General features: G+C 40.0%; 1 protein-coding gene across 1 annotated transcript in view; it reads left to right on the top strand.

Annotated features, from left to right (window-relative positions):
• Positions 1-14,768, top strand: part of LRRC8C (leucine rich repeat containing 8 VRAC subunit C) — an 80,863-nt gene that overhangs the window by 48,455 nt on the left and 17,640 nt on the right. Inside the window, exon 2 of the mRNA XM_052637538.1 lies at positions 1,983-2,124. Within this exon, the coding sequence (XP_052493498.1) occupies positions 1,987-2,124 (138 nt within the window). The 5' untranslated portion in view covers positions 1,983-1,986. The remainder of the gene's footprint in view (positions 1-1,982; positions 2,125-14,768) is intronic.

Genomic DNA, 14,768 nt, shown 5'->3' with positions numbered 1-14,768 from the left:
AGCATCTGAATCGACTCATCCGTTTAACAGACAGTTGCTCAGGGCCTCTTGTTTTCCAGGCACTGTGGTAAGTGATGCAGGTGCAAAATAGAACAAAACAGCAGCTTCTCGGCAGAAAGTGGAAGTTACGACGAGGTTTAGTGCCTGTCTGTGACTGCCACTGGACAGCTGTGACTAGAAAACACTTGGGGCCATGAGATTATAATGATCCATTGAGAAGAAAAAGGTCTTAAAGTGTCAGGAAAATCAAATTCTGAACTAGTCTGAAATGTTAATAACACTAGGAGTAGGCAAAGTTATTTAGCTTGGGTGGCTTGCCTGAAACATATGTTGTGAAAACACACATATGATAACATATAGGTTCTCCCTTCAAGACGCTTGCAACCCAGTTGGGGAACAAAGTGGAGTTAAGAAAGTTGTGCTTCAGTAAAATGAGGAAATTTTATCAAATGCTGCACAGATGTCAAGTAGGTAGATCATAGGTAAAAGGAATGCCAAGCGGTTGGATTTTCCATGTTGTGTTAAGACAAATTACTGCTTAAGAAAAAGTCAGATAAAGCAGTGAGATGGAATGGAACATATTATAATAATTTCCAAAGATAAACACTGGTGAACCCAAATAAGAGGCTTTCATTTTCTTTAGGCTGTTTATTGTACAGGCTTTAATTCAATATTAGGGAAGAGAAGATCCAAACAAAAAGGCTTGGGAAGACGAGCACCAAATGCAGCCTTTTCCCTGCTCTTTAATCAGACTATGTAACAAGGGCAGCTGTAAAGAGTGAGATTATTGGATCCAAAGATGGCAAAAGAGAAACTGTTTTTTTGGCCCTCACTGGCCACCCTTTTTCCTTGCCATAAGATAAGGAAAAAATATTCCTTTTCCCAGTAGCCAGACGATTAACATGAAGTCTTACGTCATAATACAGGCAATGGGATTAAGCCAAAAGATAGAACAGTGCAGGCGAAGAAAAGGATGTATCTCTTTTCCCAGAGCCTCAGTATACCCTTTTCATCTTCTGTTATTCAGAGAGAGAGGCTGGGGCTTCCCTGGTGACTCAATGGTAAATATATATATATATATATATATATCCATCTGCAATGCAGGGGACTCAATACCTGGGTCAGGAAGATCTCCTGGAGGAGGAAATGGCAACCCACTCCAGCATTCTTGCCTGGGAAATCCCATGGACAGAAGAGCCTGGCAGGGCTACAGTCCATGGGGCTGCAAAAGAGTCAGACATGACTTAGCAACTAAACAACAACAAACAACAGGTGTTTCCAGGGAAAATTGACTTCACAGAGGATACGTTTGTGGTTCACAGTGAAATATTAAGTGTTTAGGAAATAGAGGGGGAAAAAAATCAAGTCAAAAATCACAGAGACAAAAAATAAATCGGGCAAGAAAAAAGTTCCCCCCAACACCTCCTCCCCATATGAGATGATCCCATTTATAAGAAGAAGATTAGTGGCAAAGTCATTTGCCTTTCAGGACTTAGTAAATAATTAATACAAACAAATGCTGAGGTTTATACTTTAAAAATAGTTCAGAGCAAAAAAACCCAAGATGACAAGATAAATAGGAAAAACATTTTAAAAGATGGGCTGTGCTCTTTCTGGTATCTTCTGGCTCTTTCTGGCACATCTTTCTGACATTAGAGGAAAGGGAGAGACCAGGAAATAACAGGCAGCTTTGGTCATGCTCTCTCTCTCTGGGCCTTTAGCTTTGGCCCATTGGAGCTAAAGGGCACCGCTGATTGGACAGGAGTTAGTAAAGGTGCTTGCTGTTTCCATGTGGGGCTCCTTATTTCCTCAAGGGGTGGATTTCTCAATGACTTGTTAAAACCCTAAAGTACAGTGACAGCTCATGGACTAATTCAGACCACTGAATACAACAGGTTGGAGCAGAATTTTCAAATGCTGTGAACAATGCAGTATGTTGTGTGTAAAGATAAAGAATTCACCAGTCACCTCTCTCTTCTCAGAAACATGATTCCGGTGACAGAGTTCCGGCAGTTCTCTGAGCAGCAGCCTGCCTTCCGGGTGCTGAAGCCATGGTGGGATGTGTTTACTGATTACCTGTCTGTGGCCATGCTGATGATCGGTGTGTTCGGATGCACTTTGCAGGTAGGTGCCTAGGTTCATGTCAAAAAAGAGGCAGAGCAAGGCACTAACCCATCAAAACCTCTTTAAAAAGTGTGTGATTTTTAACCATGTATACATTCGTTGCTCTTTCTCTGTTTGCGTGTGGTATTTATAATCATGGCAGGGAGCCTGAAGCCTAATTTCCTGAACTTTCCTAATAAGGTAAATAGGGTATTTGTAAGATTTAGCTGAGTTCAAACAGCAGTTGAGTGTAGTCAGGTAATATTTGATGTCATGAATATCAAAGGGAGTCCTTTATCTTCCAAAGTTGGCTTTACAGTAAAATATAGCATAGATACCAACAGTGCCATTTACATTGTTAATATCAAGCTTTTTTCTTTATCTCTTATTTTTACTCCTAAGATTTTCTGAAAGAACTGACATTTTGATGAGATGTTTTCACACCCAGTGCTTTAGTTCTGAATTAAAATGTAACTGAATCATAATTTATTCTATATAGATACTGTACATTCATATGTTGAATCTAGATTTTTTTTTGCATATCTATGTGTCAGGCACTATCCTTTGTGGCCATAAGCAGTTCGTTTCTAGAGGGAAACTAAACAAGAGGTCAGAACAGGTTGTGATAGAGGCTTCTGAAGAGCTTTGAGTGCAAAGGAGGGGAACCAGAGAAATGGTTGCAATATTAAAACTTGAGGACCAGTCAGGAAGAGGGAGCTGGCAATAAAGAAAGTGCTAGGAAGAGGAAAGAAAGTGCTAGGAAGAAGAAAGAAAGCTCTAAGTCATGGATGTGAGAAAAGGACATGCCGCCTCTGGGAGACAGTTTGTAGGGCTGGCACCCTTTGGGTGTCTTCAGTGTGAGAGTTGAAGCAGCGCCTGGGAATGGAGTCAGACCAGGAGGATGTGCTTGGTAAGGTAACGTCAGGAATGGTGGTAGAAAGTGAGTGATGGAAACTGAGGCACCTCTGGAAAAGGCAGCCCTAAGGACAGGTGCAAACCAGGAGAGAGGAGAGGCTCAGGTGTGGTCAGTGAAGGCAGGTGGTTCAACTAACTCACAGGCTGAGGACAGAAAAACAGCCTGACCCACAGAGATGTTATGGGGAGGGAGGTGGGAGGGGGGTTCATGTTTGGGAACACATGTAAGAATTAAAGATTTTAAAATTAAAAAAATAAAAAAAATAAAAAAAATAAATAAAAATCCTTCAATCATAAAAAACAAAAACAAAAACAAAAAAAAAACAGCCTTTAGAAAAACTAGGCCTTTAGAAACCTTAGTGCAAGTGGTTGGAAAACTGAATGGAAGTTAAAGGCTGTGGGGTAGATGGAACTTTCATGTATTGATAGATCATCTGAGAGGAAAAGTCAGGAAAGAGGAAAGTAGCTGGAAGTGGTGCAGAAATAAAGACCTTTTTGTTGTTGATTTCAATAATAGTTAACATCTAGTGCTTCCTGGGGCTTCCCAGGTGGGTGCAGTGGTAAAGAATCCACCTGCAATGCAGGAGACGCAGGTTTAGTCCCTGGGTCAGGAAGATCCCGGAGAAGGCAATGGCAACCCACTGAAGTATTCTCATCTGGGAAATCCCATGGAGAAAGATGGGCTACAGCCCATAGGGTCGCAAAGGGTCGAACATGACTAAATGTCTAAGCACAGTGCTTCCTACATGTCAGACACTCTTCTGAACACTTTACATATGTTTTAAATCATTTCATCCTCATACCAACCCTGGATGTTTTATTATTATCCCCATTTATAGATGCAAAACTAAGGCACCAAGAGATTAGGAAAACTTCCAAGGTGACTGACGAAACCCTTGTTGAAATCCAAACAGTTTGGCCCCAAGTCCGTATCCTAATCCCTAACACCAGGCTGCATTTTATTTGCAGGCTGAAAATATTTCGGCCTCCTCCCCATACCAATAAAATGATGCCAGTGAAAAACTAGAGTTTGAAAGAAAGGGCATAAATTCATTCATAAATAAAACAGTTCGTTGTTGAAGAACCTACTGTATGACAGACACTTGTACAGGCCAGGCATTGTCAATGCAGGAGATAAAAATAAAAGACAAATCTCCTAGCCTTATAAAATTTAAGTTCTATGGGGAAAAAAAATAAGCAAAATCAGTCAGTTATATGCTGATTCACTGGAAAAGACCCTGATGCTGGAAAAGACTGAGGGTGAGAGGAGAAAGGGGTGACATAGGATGAGATGGTTGAATGGCATCACTGACTTAACGGACATGAGTTTGCGCTAACTCCAGGAGATGGTGAAGGACAGGGAAGCCTGGCATGCTGCAGTTCATGGGGTCGCAAAAAGTCAGACACGACTGAGCGACGGAACAGCAGCATCAATATACATGTTAGAAGGTAATAAGAACAATGGAAAAGAAAATAAAGCATACAAGAATGGTAGGAAATCCCAGCAGCTGAGATTAGCACTTGCGGTTCTCAAACAGGGTGCCCTCGCCAGGGAGGTGACTTGTGAAGAAGGAACTGAAGTCAGTGCGAGAGCAGCCTAATCCAGATATCCGGGGAGGAGCCGTCCTATCAGAGGGAACAGATGAAGCAAAAGACACGGTGAACCAAGCAGTCACAGTGCCTGCCCCTTCTACAGGAGAAACTGGCATTTGGCTTTCTCAGCTTTCTATCTCAGTTTCCCTGAGCCTGATACAGTAGAATGTGCCTGATACAGTAGAACGTTAATTGTGTTTCTAGGCAACATTGCTTATGGCATCAACGGCTGCTGATTGGTCAACTACATCTGGGCTCAGAGAATGATAAAAATGCCTGGTAGGAAGACACAGATGGGATTTCTGTGATTCTGGTGACACCTGTAACTGGGCATGTCCCTTGACACAGGAAATATCTATCTACTAAGTTACAAGAGTTGTTGGCTCCTTGGGAACATAAGGCATCAAAGTCAGAGTAAATCCAGAACCTGCATACTCATAGCCTTTTCAGGGGCTTCCTGCTCTGGGTGGGGCATTCCCACAGAATCCAGGATGCTAATAGCACTCCCATTGAGTGACACTGGTAAGGAGCCTGTGACAGAATCTGTATGCATTTTGTTTAGCTCCTATAAGGACCCTTGGGAGGTAGATCAGTCCCATCTTCAGATGAGAATTCTCATCTGAAAGGTTAGGTGATGTCCCAAAGCCAAGAGAGATGCAGCCAGGGTTCAGATCTCAGGTCAGTTCTCCACCATGTAACTTTCACTCCTGTGTACCCTGCTATGGGTGGGATATTATGGAATCATTACAGTTGCAAATTGTAATGGCCAAATTTTGACTTGTAAAACAGAATTTTAAGTATAAAAATAAGTGCAAGATGACTGAAAGAGAAAATAGAAAGTTATAACAAGATTGGTTTTTTTCTGAATTACAGCTTAGGTTCTCTAAAAGATTATTCACTGTACACCTACTATTAACAAATAACTTCTAACCTATAGTGAACATTAAAGAGACGAGAAATACAATACAAATTACTAAAGAAAGTAAAACCACCCAGTATTCATGCTGCAAATGAAAGTAATGTTCCCAAGGGGGAGAATTTAAGCTCTTCTTTTAGCTCTGCTGTGATAATCCTGTTTAATGACTGATAAATTCATAAACAAAAGGTTCTCTTTGAAGCTCAAAATCCTTTCCCGTTTCTAAGGGGATCTTACAATAATCACAATATGTTTTTATGCCTTGATTTTCCCTTTGTGCAATGAAAGTGCAGTCATTCATTCTGATCATGTTTATAAAACAAGATAACTCTTGGGATTTGAAAACACAGCAAAGCAAAATCTCAGCAGGGTTAGAAGAGTACTCATTGGTGGTAAAATAGGATTCGAGCAGTTTTTTTACTATTTTATAAACGGCCTCTTCCAATAGCGAACAATAGTTCATTATCTCTTTTTTTTTAATCATTATACAGTTACCCTTTCACTTTATTTTTTAAACTAATTTATTTTTTAAGTTGGAGGATAATTGCTTTACAGTGTTGTGTTGATGACTGCCATGCAAAAATGTGAATCAGTCATATATATATATGTTATATATATATATATATATATATATATATATATGTATGTATGTATCCTCTCCCTCTTGAGCCTCCCTCCCACCCCACCCCCATCCCACCGTTCTAGGTCATCTCAGAGCACCAGCCTGGGCTGCCTGTGTTATACAGCAGCGTCCCACTAGCTAGCTATCTTACACATGGTAATGTATATAATTCTCTCTTTATCCCAAAAGAGATGGTATGCATATAGCTTTAACACTATGCAGCTTTGAAAAGACTGGGGAAAGGAGGAAGATATTGTCTTGTCAATGGTGTGTTGATTCTTGCCTAGCGATGTGAAGGGATCAAAATCAACATTTGTCTTACTCATCTGACAAATATTTATTCATTTCTGAGCAAGTGACTATTTTCAAGGCTGCTATGGACTAAGAGCACGCATAAAGAGCATTCCTTAGATTGTATCAGTCCACATAACAAACAAATATAAACTCATTGTAAACCAGGAGAGTGTATGTATCCTATTTCTGTACAGCCACACACCCTCAAGGACCAATAGCACAAACACCCAACCTTGTGCTATAAACAATACTATTCAAATACTCACATTCAATAAAATAGACGAAATCCTGAAAGGTCAACACGCTGCTTCCTGGAAAAATAAGATTGCCTTAGATCTCTGCTCCATGACTCCAGGTTATCTTATTATGACCAAATCCAAAACAGCCCATGGTCAAGCCGTTACCAAATATAGAGTTAGCAGTTAGAAACCAGCAACAGGAACTGGAAGATAAGCCCCCTAGAAACCCTAGGGGACTGCTCTGTGACTGCTACACAGGAAAGACATTTCCTGCTTTCTGAATTAGAGGGGAAAAAAGCCAAGAGAATGATTTCAATAACTTGAAATCACCTACAAAAAAGTCCTCATAGACCAAGCCAATGGCCAGGAGCAAACTGTCCAGCTGAGTCACACCGAGAAGAGTTTGGGGCGTCGGAGCTTGCTGGTTGGCGCTGATCCTCACTTGTTTTGCTCAGTACTCAACTGCTCTGATTTAGAACATCAGCACCGACTCCATGGCAAACGGCCTTCAACTGAAAGTACCCATAGGCAGGTCACTGGAAAGCACAGGTGGTAAAAATTAGTGACTTCGGAGTAGTTCATTTTTTAAAAAAATTTATTTGGCTGTGCGGGGGGGTTAGTTGCAGCACATGGGATCTTGGTTACTATGTGTGAGATCTTTTGTTGCAGCATGAAAACTGGGATTGAACCCAGGCCCCCTGCATTGGGAGCTTGGAATCTTAACCACTGGACCACCAGGGAAGTCCCCAGAATTGTGTGATTACGCGCCCTGAATCCTTGCTTCTGCCTCTCTCCCCTAACCCTTTGTTCCATACTACCCAGGATCTCTAGTAGATTTCTCCTTTGCCAAATCTGAATTTGCAGATGGAGACTCAGAAATTCTCCCTTAGACTAGCCTATTGTTTAAAGTGAAATTCAGAATCCTAATATAACAGCAGATAGTACCAGTGGGGAGGCTTAAAATGAAGACCTCATCTAAGATATGTTTTATTAAGTTTCTGTGTACCCACAACACGTCACCATTCTACTTCACTCTTTGTGGACTATAAAACAAAAGTCATTTGATGGTGAAAATAATTTTAAAGAGCAGCCTTTCTCATCTGATCATGGTGGTAGATGCTGTGAGAGAAACACTGTTTCAAAAATCCCTGTTACATCTGGTAACAAAAATATGCCTTAGTTAGGATTTCCTTGTTATGATGGTTTATTCAAACTGATACTTTTTCTTCCCTAGAACTTTATTTCTTGTCATCTATCACCTTGACAACTTAATGTGCAGTGAATTCCTGACCACAAGAATAATATATGAGTGCCTTTCACCTCCTTCTCTTGGGTTTAACACAGGACATGAATCTAAATGCTTTTCTTAGACCATCTGGTGCCGCCCAGTGCCACTCAGTGAATGGGGAGCGTTTCCTTTTATTTCACTGTTATGGATTGTTGTGACTTTGTTGCCTATTGATTGTTTAATAATACATCTTTCCCTCAGATAACAAAGCACAGACAAGAGTACTGAATTTTTTCTTCTGTGAAGCAACTGAGATTTACTTATATTTAGTCTCTTGTTAGGACTTCCCGAGTGGCTCAGTTGGTAAAGAACCTGCCTGCAATGCAGGAGACCCAGGTTCAATCCCAGTCTCTTGTAGATCCTATGTTGTAAATCACCAAAGTCTGTGTTTAAAAATCTCTGTTAAGCAGGTTTATCATGAGATGGAGGGAGATAACCTTGTATTTCTAATACAAGGAGCTTTGATTTGGAGCTTTGATTTGGAGACCCTCCTCCATCCTTCATATGTCAGGCAAGCAGATTCACTCCTCCTCTTCCCTCGCTTGGTTCCTCCCCAAAACCCCTGTTTCCCATTTCACTGAGAACCCTGAGCATGTCCAGATCTTCTCGGCCTTCGCAGGGTCTTGGTGCGAAGGATTAGGCTAACACTTGGCACTACATTTTAATTGCAGGGCTTGTAAGTTCCTACATTATATCTGGAATCTTATATTTAACCTACATAATGTGTGCTATTCTTTTGTCCCCATGCTACTGTTTTTCTTTGTAAAATCCTGCACTTTTGTTATTTTTATTTTACAGTTCTTATTGTTTTGGAACATCTGGCCTTCCTATAGTATTTTTTAAATCTAGTATTATTGTTTTGTATTTACTTTAATTTAAACACTCCCAACTAGAAAGATACATGTCAACTGAAAGATTTAACAAAATATAAGATCCCACTCACAGTGGCAATGAAAGCTATTAAGTATCTAGAAATTAAGCTAATCAAGACTACACAAGAACTTCACTAATAGCTTTGATATGCCTCATAAATGACTTATAAGACAATTTTAATGGAAAGACACTGTGTTTTTGGATGGCACAAATTTGACATTACAAAGATGTTCAGTCCTCAAAAATTAGTTTATAAATTCAAAGCAATATTAAGAATATTCTAGTTAGTTTTTTTTGAGAAACTTGGTGAACATATATAAAAATGTATATGAAGAGTGCTCACTTGCGGTGGTGAAGGGGAATAGAATGGTGTAAGCTGATAAAAGGAAAGAAAAGAGAGGAGGAAGAGGAGATGGGGAGGGAGGGACTTTGCAGGAGCTGATAAAATACTGTGCTTGGAGGACTAAGGAAAGTTCAGCCCTCTGCCCCTGAGGGTTCCCTTGCCCACCACACACATGACAAAACACCTTGACTATATAAACTAATTTCTTCAGATTTCCTTTATAGAAGATGGGTCAGAAGCTCCATCTAATTCTTATTCCTTTCCCAACTGTAAATTTCTAAATCTCTGTGCAAATATTCTATTTACAAGCAGGAAATTTCCTAACTCTAAATTTCACAAGTGGGTACATCATTAACTCTTAAGATGTAGCATCCCATTGTTTCAAGAGCAAAACTCTAGCTGAAAGAATTATCTCTAATTGTTGGGAATAGAAACCTTGTAAGACCAGGCCTCACCTGTAAGGTTCATTCATGTGTCCCCAGAAGGAAAGACAGCAGTGGTCCTGGATAAGTAAGTACTCACCAGAGTTCATTCTGTGGAATGACAGGATGAGTGAGGAAGAAAGCATGAGACATTTTTGCCGTGTGCTGATGTACGGTGAGCATCTGTGTGCTAAGTCGCTTCAGTCGTGTCCGACTCCTTGTGACTCCATGGACCATAGCCTGCCAGACTGCTCTGTCCATGGGATTCTCCAGGCAAGAATACTGGAGTGGGTTGCCGTTTTGTTCTCCAGGGGATCTTCCTAATGTAGGAATCGAACCTGTGTCTGTTATGTCTCCTGCATTGGCAGGCAGGTTCTTTACCCATGGTGCCACCTTAACAGCCTTGAAAAGGGACTGAGACCTTTGAACTACCGAGATACTGTACTAATTTCTGGGTATTTTACACCATAACTCAAGAGACTGTGACCAGTAGAAAAAAGAGACCAAAAACCTGTACGAGACCTAGTTGAAGGTACACATAGCCTAAAGCTGAGAAAATTGATGAGATCATGAGAAAAGATAGCAGGTACTCATAGGGCTGCCATGTGAAAAGTGTAAATGGTCTAAACTGATTTCATGTGTCCTAGGACACCAAATAGAACCAACAACAGACGTTTTAGAAGGAAGGCTTTGGCTCAGTACAAACCCAACTTTCAAAAAGTTAAGCTCTTTCTGAAAATACCATGTTCAGCTGGGAGTCTCCCATTACTGGAGATGCACATGCAGAGAGTGAACGGCCGGGCAGAGGGGAACCTACAAGGACAATCCACGTGTCGAGAACTGTGGGTGTTTGTCCTCTACATACGATCAAGTTCTAGGCAGTGAGTTTAGGCAGGGATAAAAATGACAAGGCCCTACCAAAAAACTATCAACTGATACATTTAAAATTCAATGTCAGGTGTATTTTAAGTGCTTTGTAAAAAAGCAGTGTAAGGAGAGAGAGAGACAGGGGCCCTACTTTAAGTAAGGTGGTCAAGGAAATCCACTCTGAGAAAGTAACATTGGAACAATACCAAAGGAGCTGAGATGGGGAGGCATGGGGGTATCCAGAAGAAGAACATTCCAGGCAAAGGAAACACGAGGCCAGTGTGGCAGGTACAGAGACGGCACAGGCGAGTGTGGTGCGTCCACTGTTTCCTTGCTAGGATCCACCGTGTGAGGCTTGACAGCAGTCTTGACCTAAGTGGGGCATTACCACAAATGTCAGGCACCTGAGATTTAAGCTTCAGACTTGTCGGAGTTAAGACAAAGAATTTAATCCTGTAGTATGTAAAATTTGGGACCTTATGACCTCCCAAAGCAATTAGTATTACCTCTTTGTTGACAACTAATCACAGTGTTTAGAAGAAAATACTACATATCTCATTGCCCATTCAAGACTTCAAGTTGCTCAAAGGCAGGATCTGTGACTGGTACATCTTTGTACCCACTATTATGTCTTAGACCTAACACACAAGAAATGTGTGTTGAGTGAATGCATCAATGTGCTTCAGCAGCTTTAAGAATTTATTAACTGTCTTAGTAAAAACAATTGTACAAACTCTTAATTTAAAACTGGATCATAAACTGATGGAGGAAAGCTTTGTGTGGAATAATTAATGAGAGGTGATAAAAATCAGATCTCCCCTGCAAAGAAGTAGAAAAAGCAGCCAGTAGCAAGTAATCTTTCTTTAGGAGTATCAGAGATTAAGCACAGCCCTCTGCAGAACTGGATAGGAATGCGAGGAGCATCCTCTCTAGAACAATTATCATAAACCCAGTGCCGGAGAAAGGAGACAGGCCCTTAAGCTTGAGCAATAAACTTGAAAGAAAAAATTCTTTGAGGATGTACTGCAAAAATGTGCTAAAAATAGATCAACAATTCCTGACTTGTATATTATGTGCCCTCACGTGTTAGAAAATCACAACCAAAATTGTGTAAAAAAAAATAAAATCATGCTTTTATGGCAAAGAGGCTTAAGAAACTGTAGACACTGAGGCACCTTGGAAGAGCAAGGTACAGAATCACTGCAGTGAAGCCAATGAAGTATATTTTTACTGAACCAAGAATTTGTTATGTTTTGGCCATTTGTGGTTGTTTTCGAATAAAATTGAATGCCATGGTGAAAATCAGGTCTTTCTTGTACAGCTGACTGTCCACTCATACGGATGTTGGGTGGAGAAATATTTTTAGGGCGTCCCAAACTAAGCCTCGTTGTGAGTGCTGACTGAGTCTTGTAATGGTGTTAGTGCTTGACCATGTCCACGTGAAATAGATTTTACAAGCTGCCTTGAGAGTCTAAAAACCTCCCTGTTGTGTTGTGGGAAAATGGTTTCTTCTTTCTAAACAACCAGATTTCAAACAAACTTTTGAAGGCTTGCTTATGTTCATTAACTATTTAGTATACTTTAGTCTTTCAGAGATTAAAAAAAAAAATTTATTTAAAATTTAGTGGTTTTTGAGTAATGGTGATATTTTCATGATATTGGTTTAATCTAAAAAGGTCATTCTAATCTAAGAAGGTCTTGCACTAGTTGAAATTCTTTTAAAGAAACAAAAGTAATAGAATTTCAGAATTGGAAAAGAATTTAGAGGTGATTTAGTACAAGTTCTCATCCAGTATAGAAATCTCTTTTACAGCATCCTTGACAAATTAATATCTGGTTTCTATTTGAGCGAATTTGGTAATAGGGAGAAGTGTGCTGTTTAATCACATTTTTGCTATGAAACTGCAAGTAAATCAGTACATATTTACTGAATGTTGACTAGGTTCCCAGCACTGTTAGATATTATTGGGAGTAAAAATAATTTAAGGCTCCATCTCTTGAGAAGCTTAAGGAATAGTTGGAAAGCAAAGTAACACATTCATTTATTGTGCCAGTTTATTCAGTATACGGTGTTATAGGCACTGTGCTAAGTTCTGATAACACAAAACTTGCTCTTGGCCCTGAAGATGTTTAAACTGTTGCAAAGATAGACACTCAAATACATCTTTCTAAAACACAATATAATTGCTGGTGTGTGTGTGTTTGTGCATGTGCGTGTGTGCACACGCGCGCGCATGTGTGCATGTTCATATTGTAATGACCATAGATTGCAATAGCTGCCAAAGAGGAAGAGTAGTTATGTCTACCTGGGGAAATCAAGTTTCTTCATATTCTGTTTAGGATGGTTTAAATTATATTCCTGAAAAAAAAAAAAAAGTGTTGTGGTGTATTATAAAGAATAAAACTTGTAAGGCAAAATAAAATTTAATAAATGTCCTGTGGAAGTGTCTAGCAAATAAAGACTTTCAACTTTTTAGATGTAACAGTATTTTATTTCTAAGAATAAAGAAATAGAGGCTTTGAAATGTATACATCACTGCTTATTATGTAATAGCAAGTTAAAATCTTTAGGCTTCCTAAGAAGTAAACTATTCTAACTGGCAGTATTATAATTAGCTACTTTAGATTTGAGTTGGTATCTCCCTACTCAAGGTACATTAATCTTAAGAGCTGGCGAGATTCTTTGGACCAATACCTAAAACTAAGGCTGTGTAATCTTAAATTCAAATGTGTTAGCTTATGTTTTGGGATGTTAATGTAAGCTTCTAAAGTGTTGGAGCTGGACTCGGGAAATGCCTAATGCAGGAGGAGACGATGTTGCAGAGAGCCTCTTCTGAATCACTTCTGTGCATCATTTGTATTGGTCAGTTACTTAATTTTAAACCTTTAGAAATTCTGTAGTATCAGCCACAATCTTTTGTCTAATAAACAGACCATCAACTGCGTCATCAGTTTACCTTATAAGAAACCTCATATGCTCCGTGGAAATCTTAAATCTGGGTTAATTTTTATAATTTCGGCTAGGTCGAGTAAAATTAAAGAGAAAAGTTGAAGCTTTCCTCAGAGCTTCAAGCAAAAAAAATGGGGACTCTGCCATATGATGTTGGGTAAAACACATGGCCTTTCTGAGCCAGTTTCATTAAATGAGCAACATTGGCATCATTTTCATTTCACAGATGATGGGAGAAACATAATGGTAAAATAGAAATGTGTTATATTTGGTCTCTAACTCTAGACTTCAAAAGCCTTCTCTTCATCTGGCATTTCTAGATGTCTTAGGTGTGATTAGTTGAGTCTCTGGCAAAGAGATTGAAAGATGTGTAAGATCAAGGTCCAAATGCCCAGATCTTCCCTCTCACAGCTGTCTGCTTCCCTCTTCCAAAGGATCTTCAGGAGCTATACAGGCAAAGGACAGACAGACAAAAGAACATTTGATCAAAACTAAACTGTGGCCCCAGACCTCACTGTCACTCTCCCAGTGAGCTAGGCCAGAACTCAGATAAGTCACAAGGACTTCCTTTGGCTAAACACTGAAGGCTGAACCAGAAGCGGGTAGGAGAGCACAGAAAGCCTCCTTTATCCTCTTTCCCTGTACTTTAATCTCTGTCTCCCTGGAGCAAGAAAAGGGGAAGCTGGGCAAAGAAGAGACTGGATGAGGAGGAGCTTGTCTGAGCAATCCTCCCTCAGGCTCTTCCAGGGTATAATCCACTTCTAAGAGGGGGGCAGCTCCAGACCCACCTATCACATCAACTTCACAGAATAAGAGAGACTTCAGAGTGATGACTCCTATGAGAAGCTCTAAAGAGAGACTCCAAACAAACAAATTCCGAGAGAGCCCCTGCTCAAACTCAGAGCCTTAACCCCCAACCCCTTAAGTACCAAGGTTCAATACCTTTTCCTTTAATGTTACCATCTCTACCAGCCCTCTTTCTCCTAGAAAAGGAGGAAGAACGTAGAGTCTTGAGTTCTGCCCAAAGATCAACCATCAGATGAGTTAGGAAAAAAGAAAAAAAAAAAATCCACAGCTAAAATTCACCTTATATGGTAAAAGATCTATTCGCCTGGAATGTGTGGAACCAAATTAATGGTATTTCTGGAGTCCAGATAGCTTGACTTCCAAAAAAACATAAAATGATTGGAAAAAAGAATTCTCCAACCATCCATCACACCTGAATGACTCAGGATTGGCATGACTCTTGCCTTACCTGCAAGCCTTCTATATCATGTAAGTTAAAGTGTTTGTCGTTGGGCACGTCCAGCTCTTTGAGACCCCATGAACTGTAGTCTCCCAGG

Source organism: Budorcas taxicolor, chromosome 3 (assembly GCF_023091745.1).
Source record: "Budorcas taxicolor isolate Tak-1 chromosome 3, Takin1.1, whole genome shotgun sequence".
NCBI lineage: Eukaryota > Metazoa > Chordata > Mammalia > Artiodactyla > Bovidae > Budorcas > Budorcas taxicolor.
The sequence above is the reverse complement of the archived record's forward strand: the minus strand, read 5'-3'. Positions and strand labels throughout refer to the sequence as shown.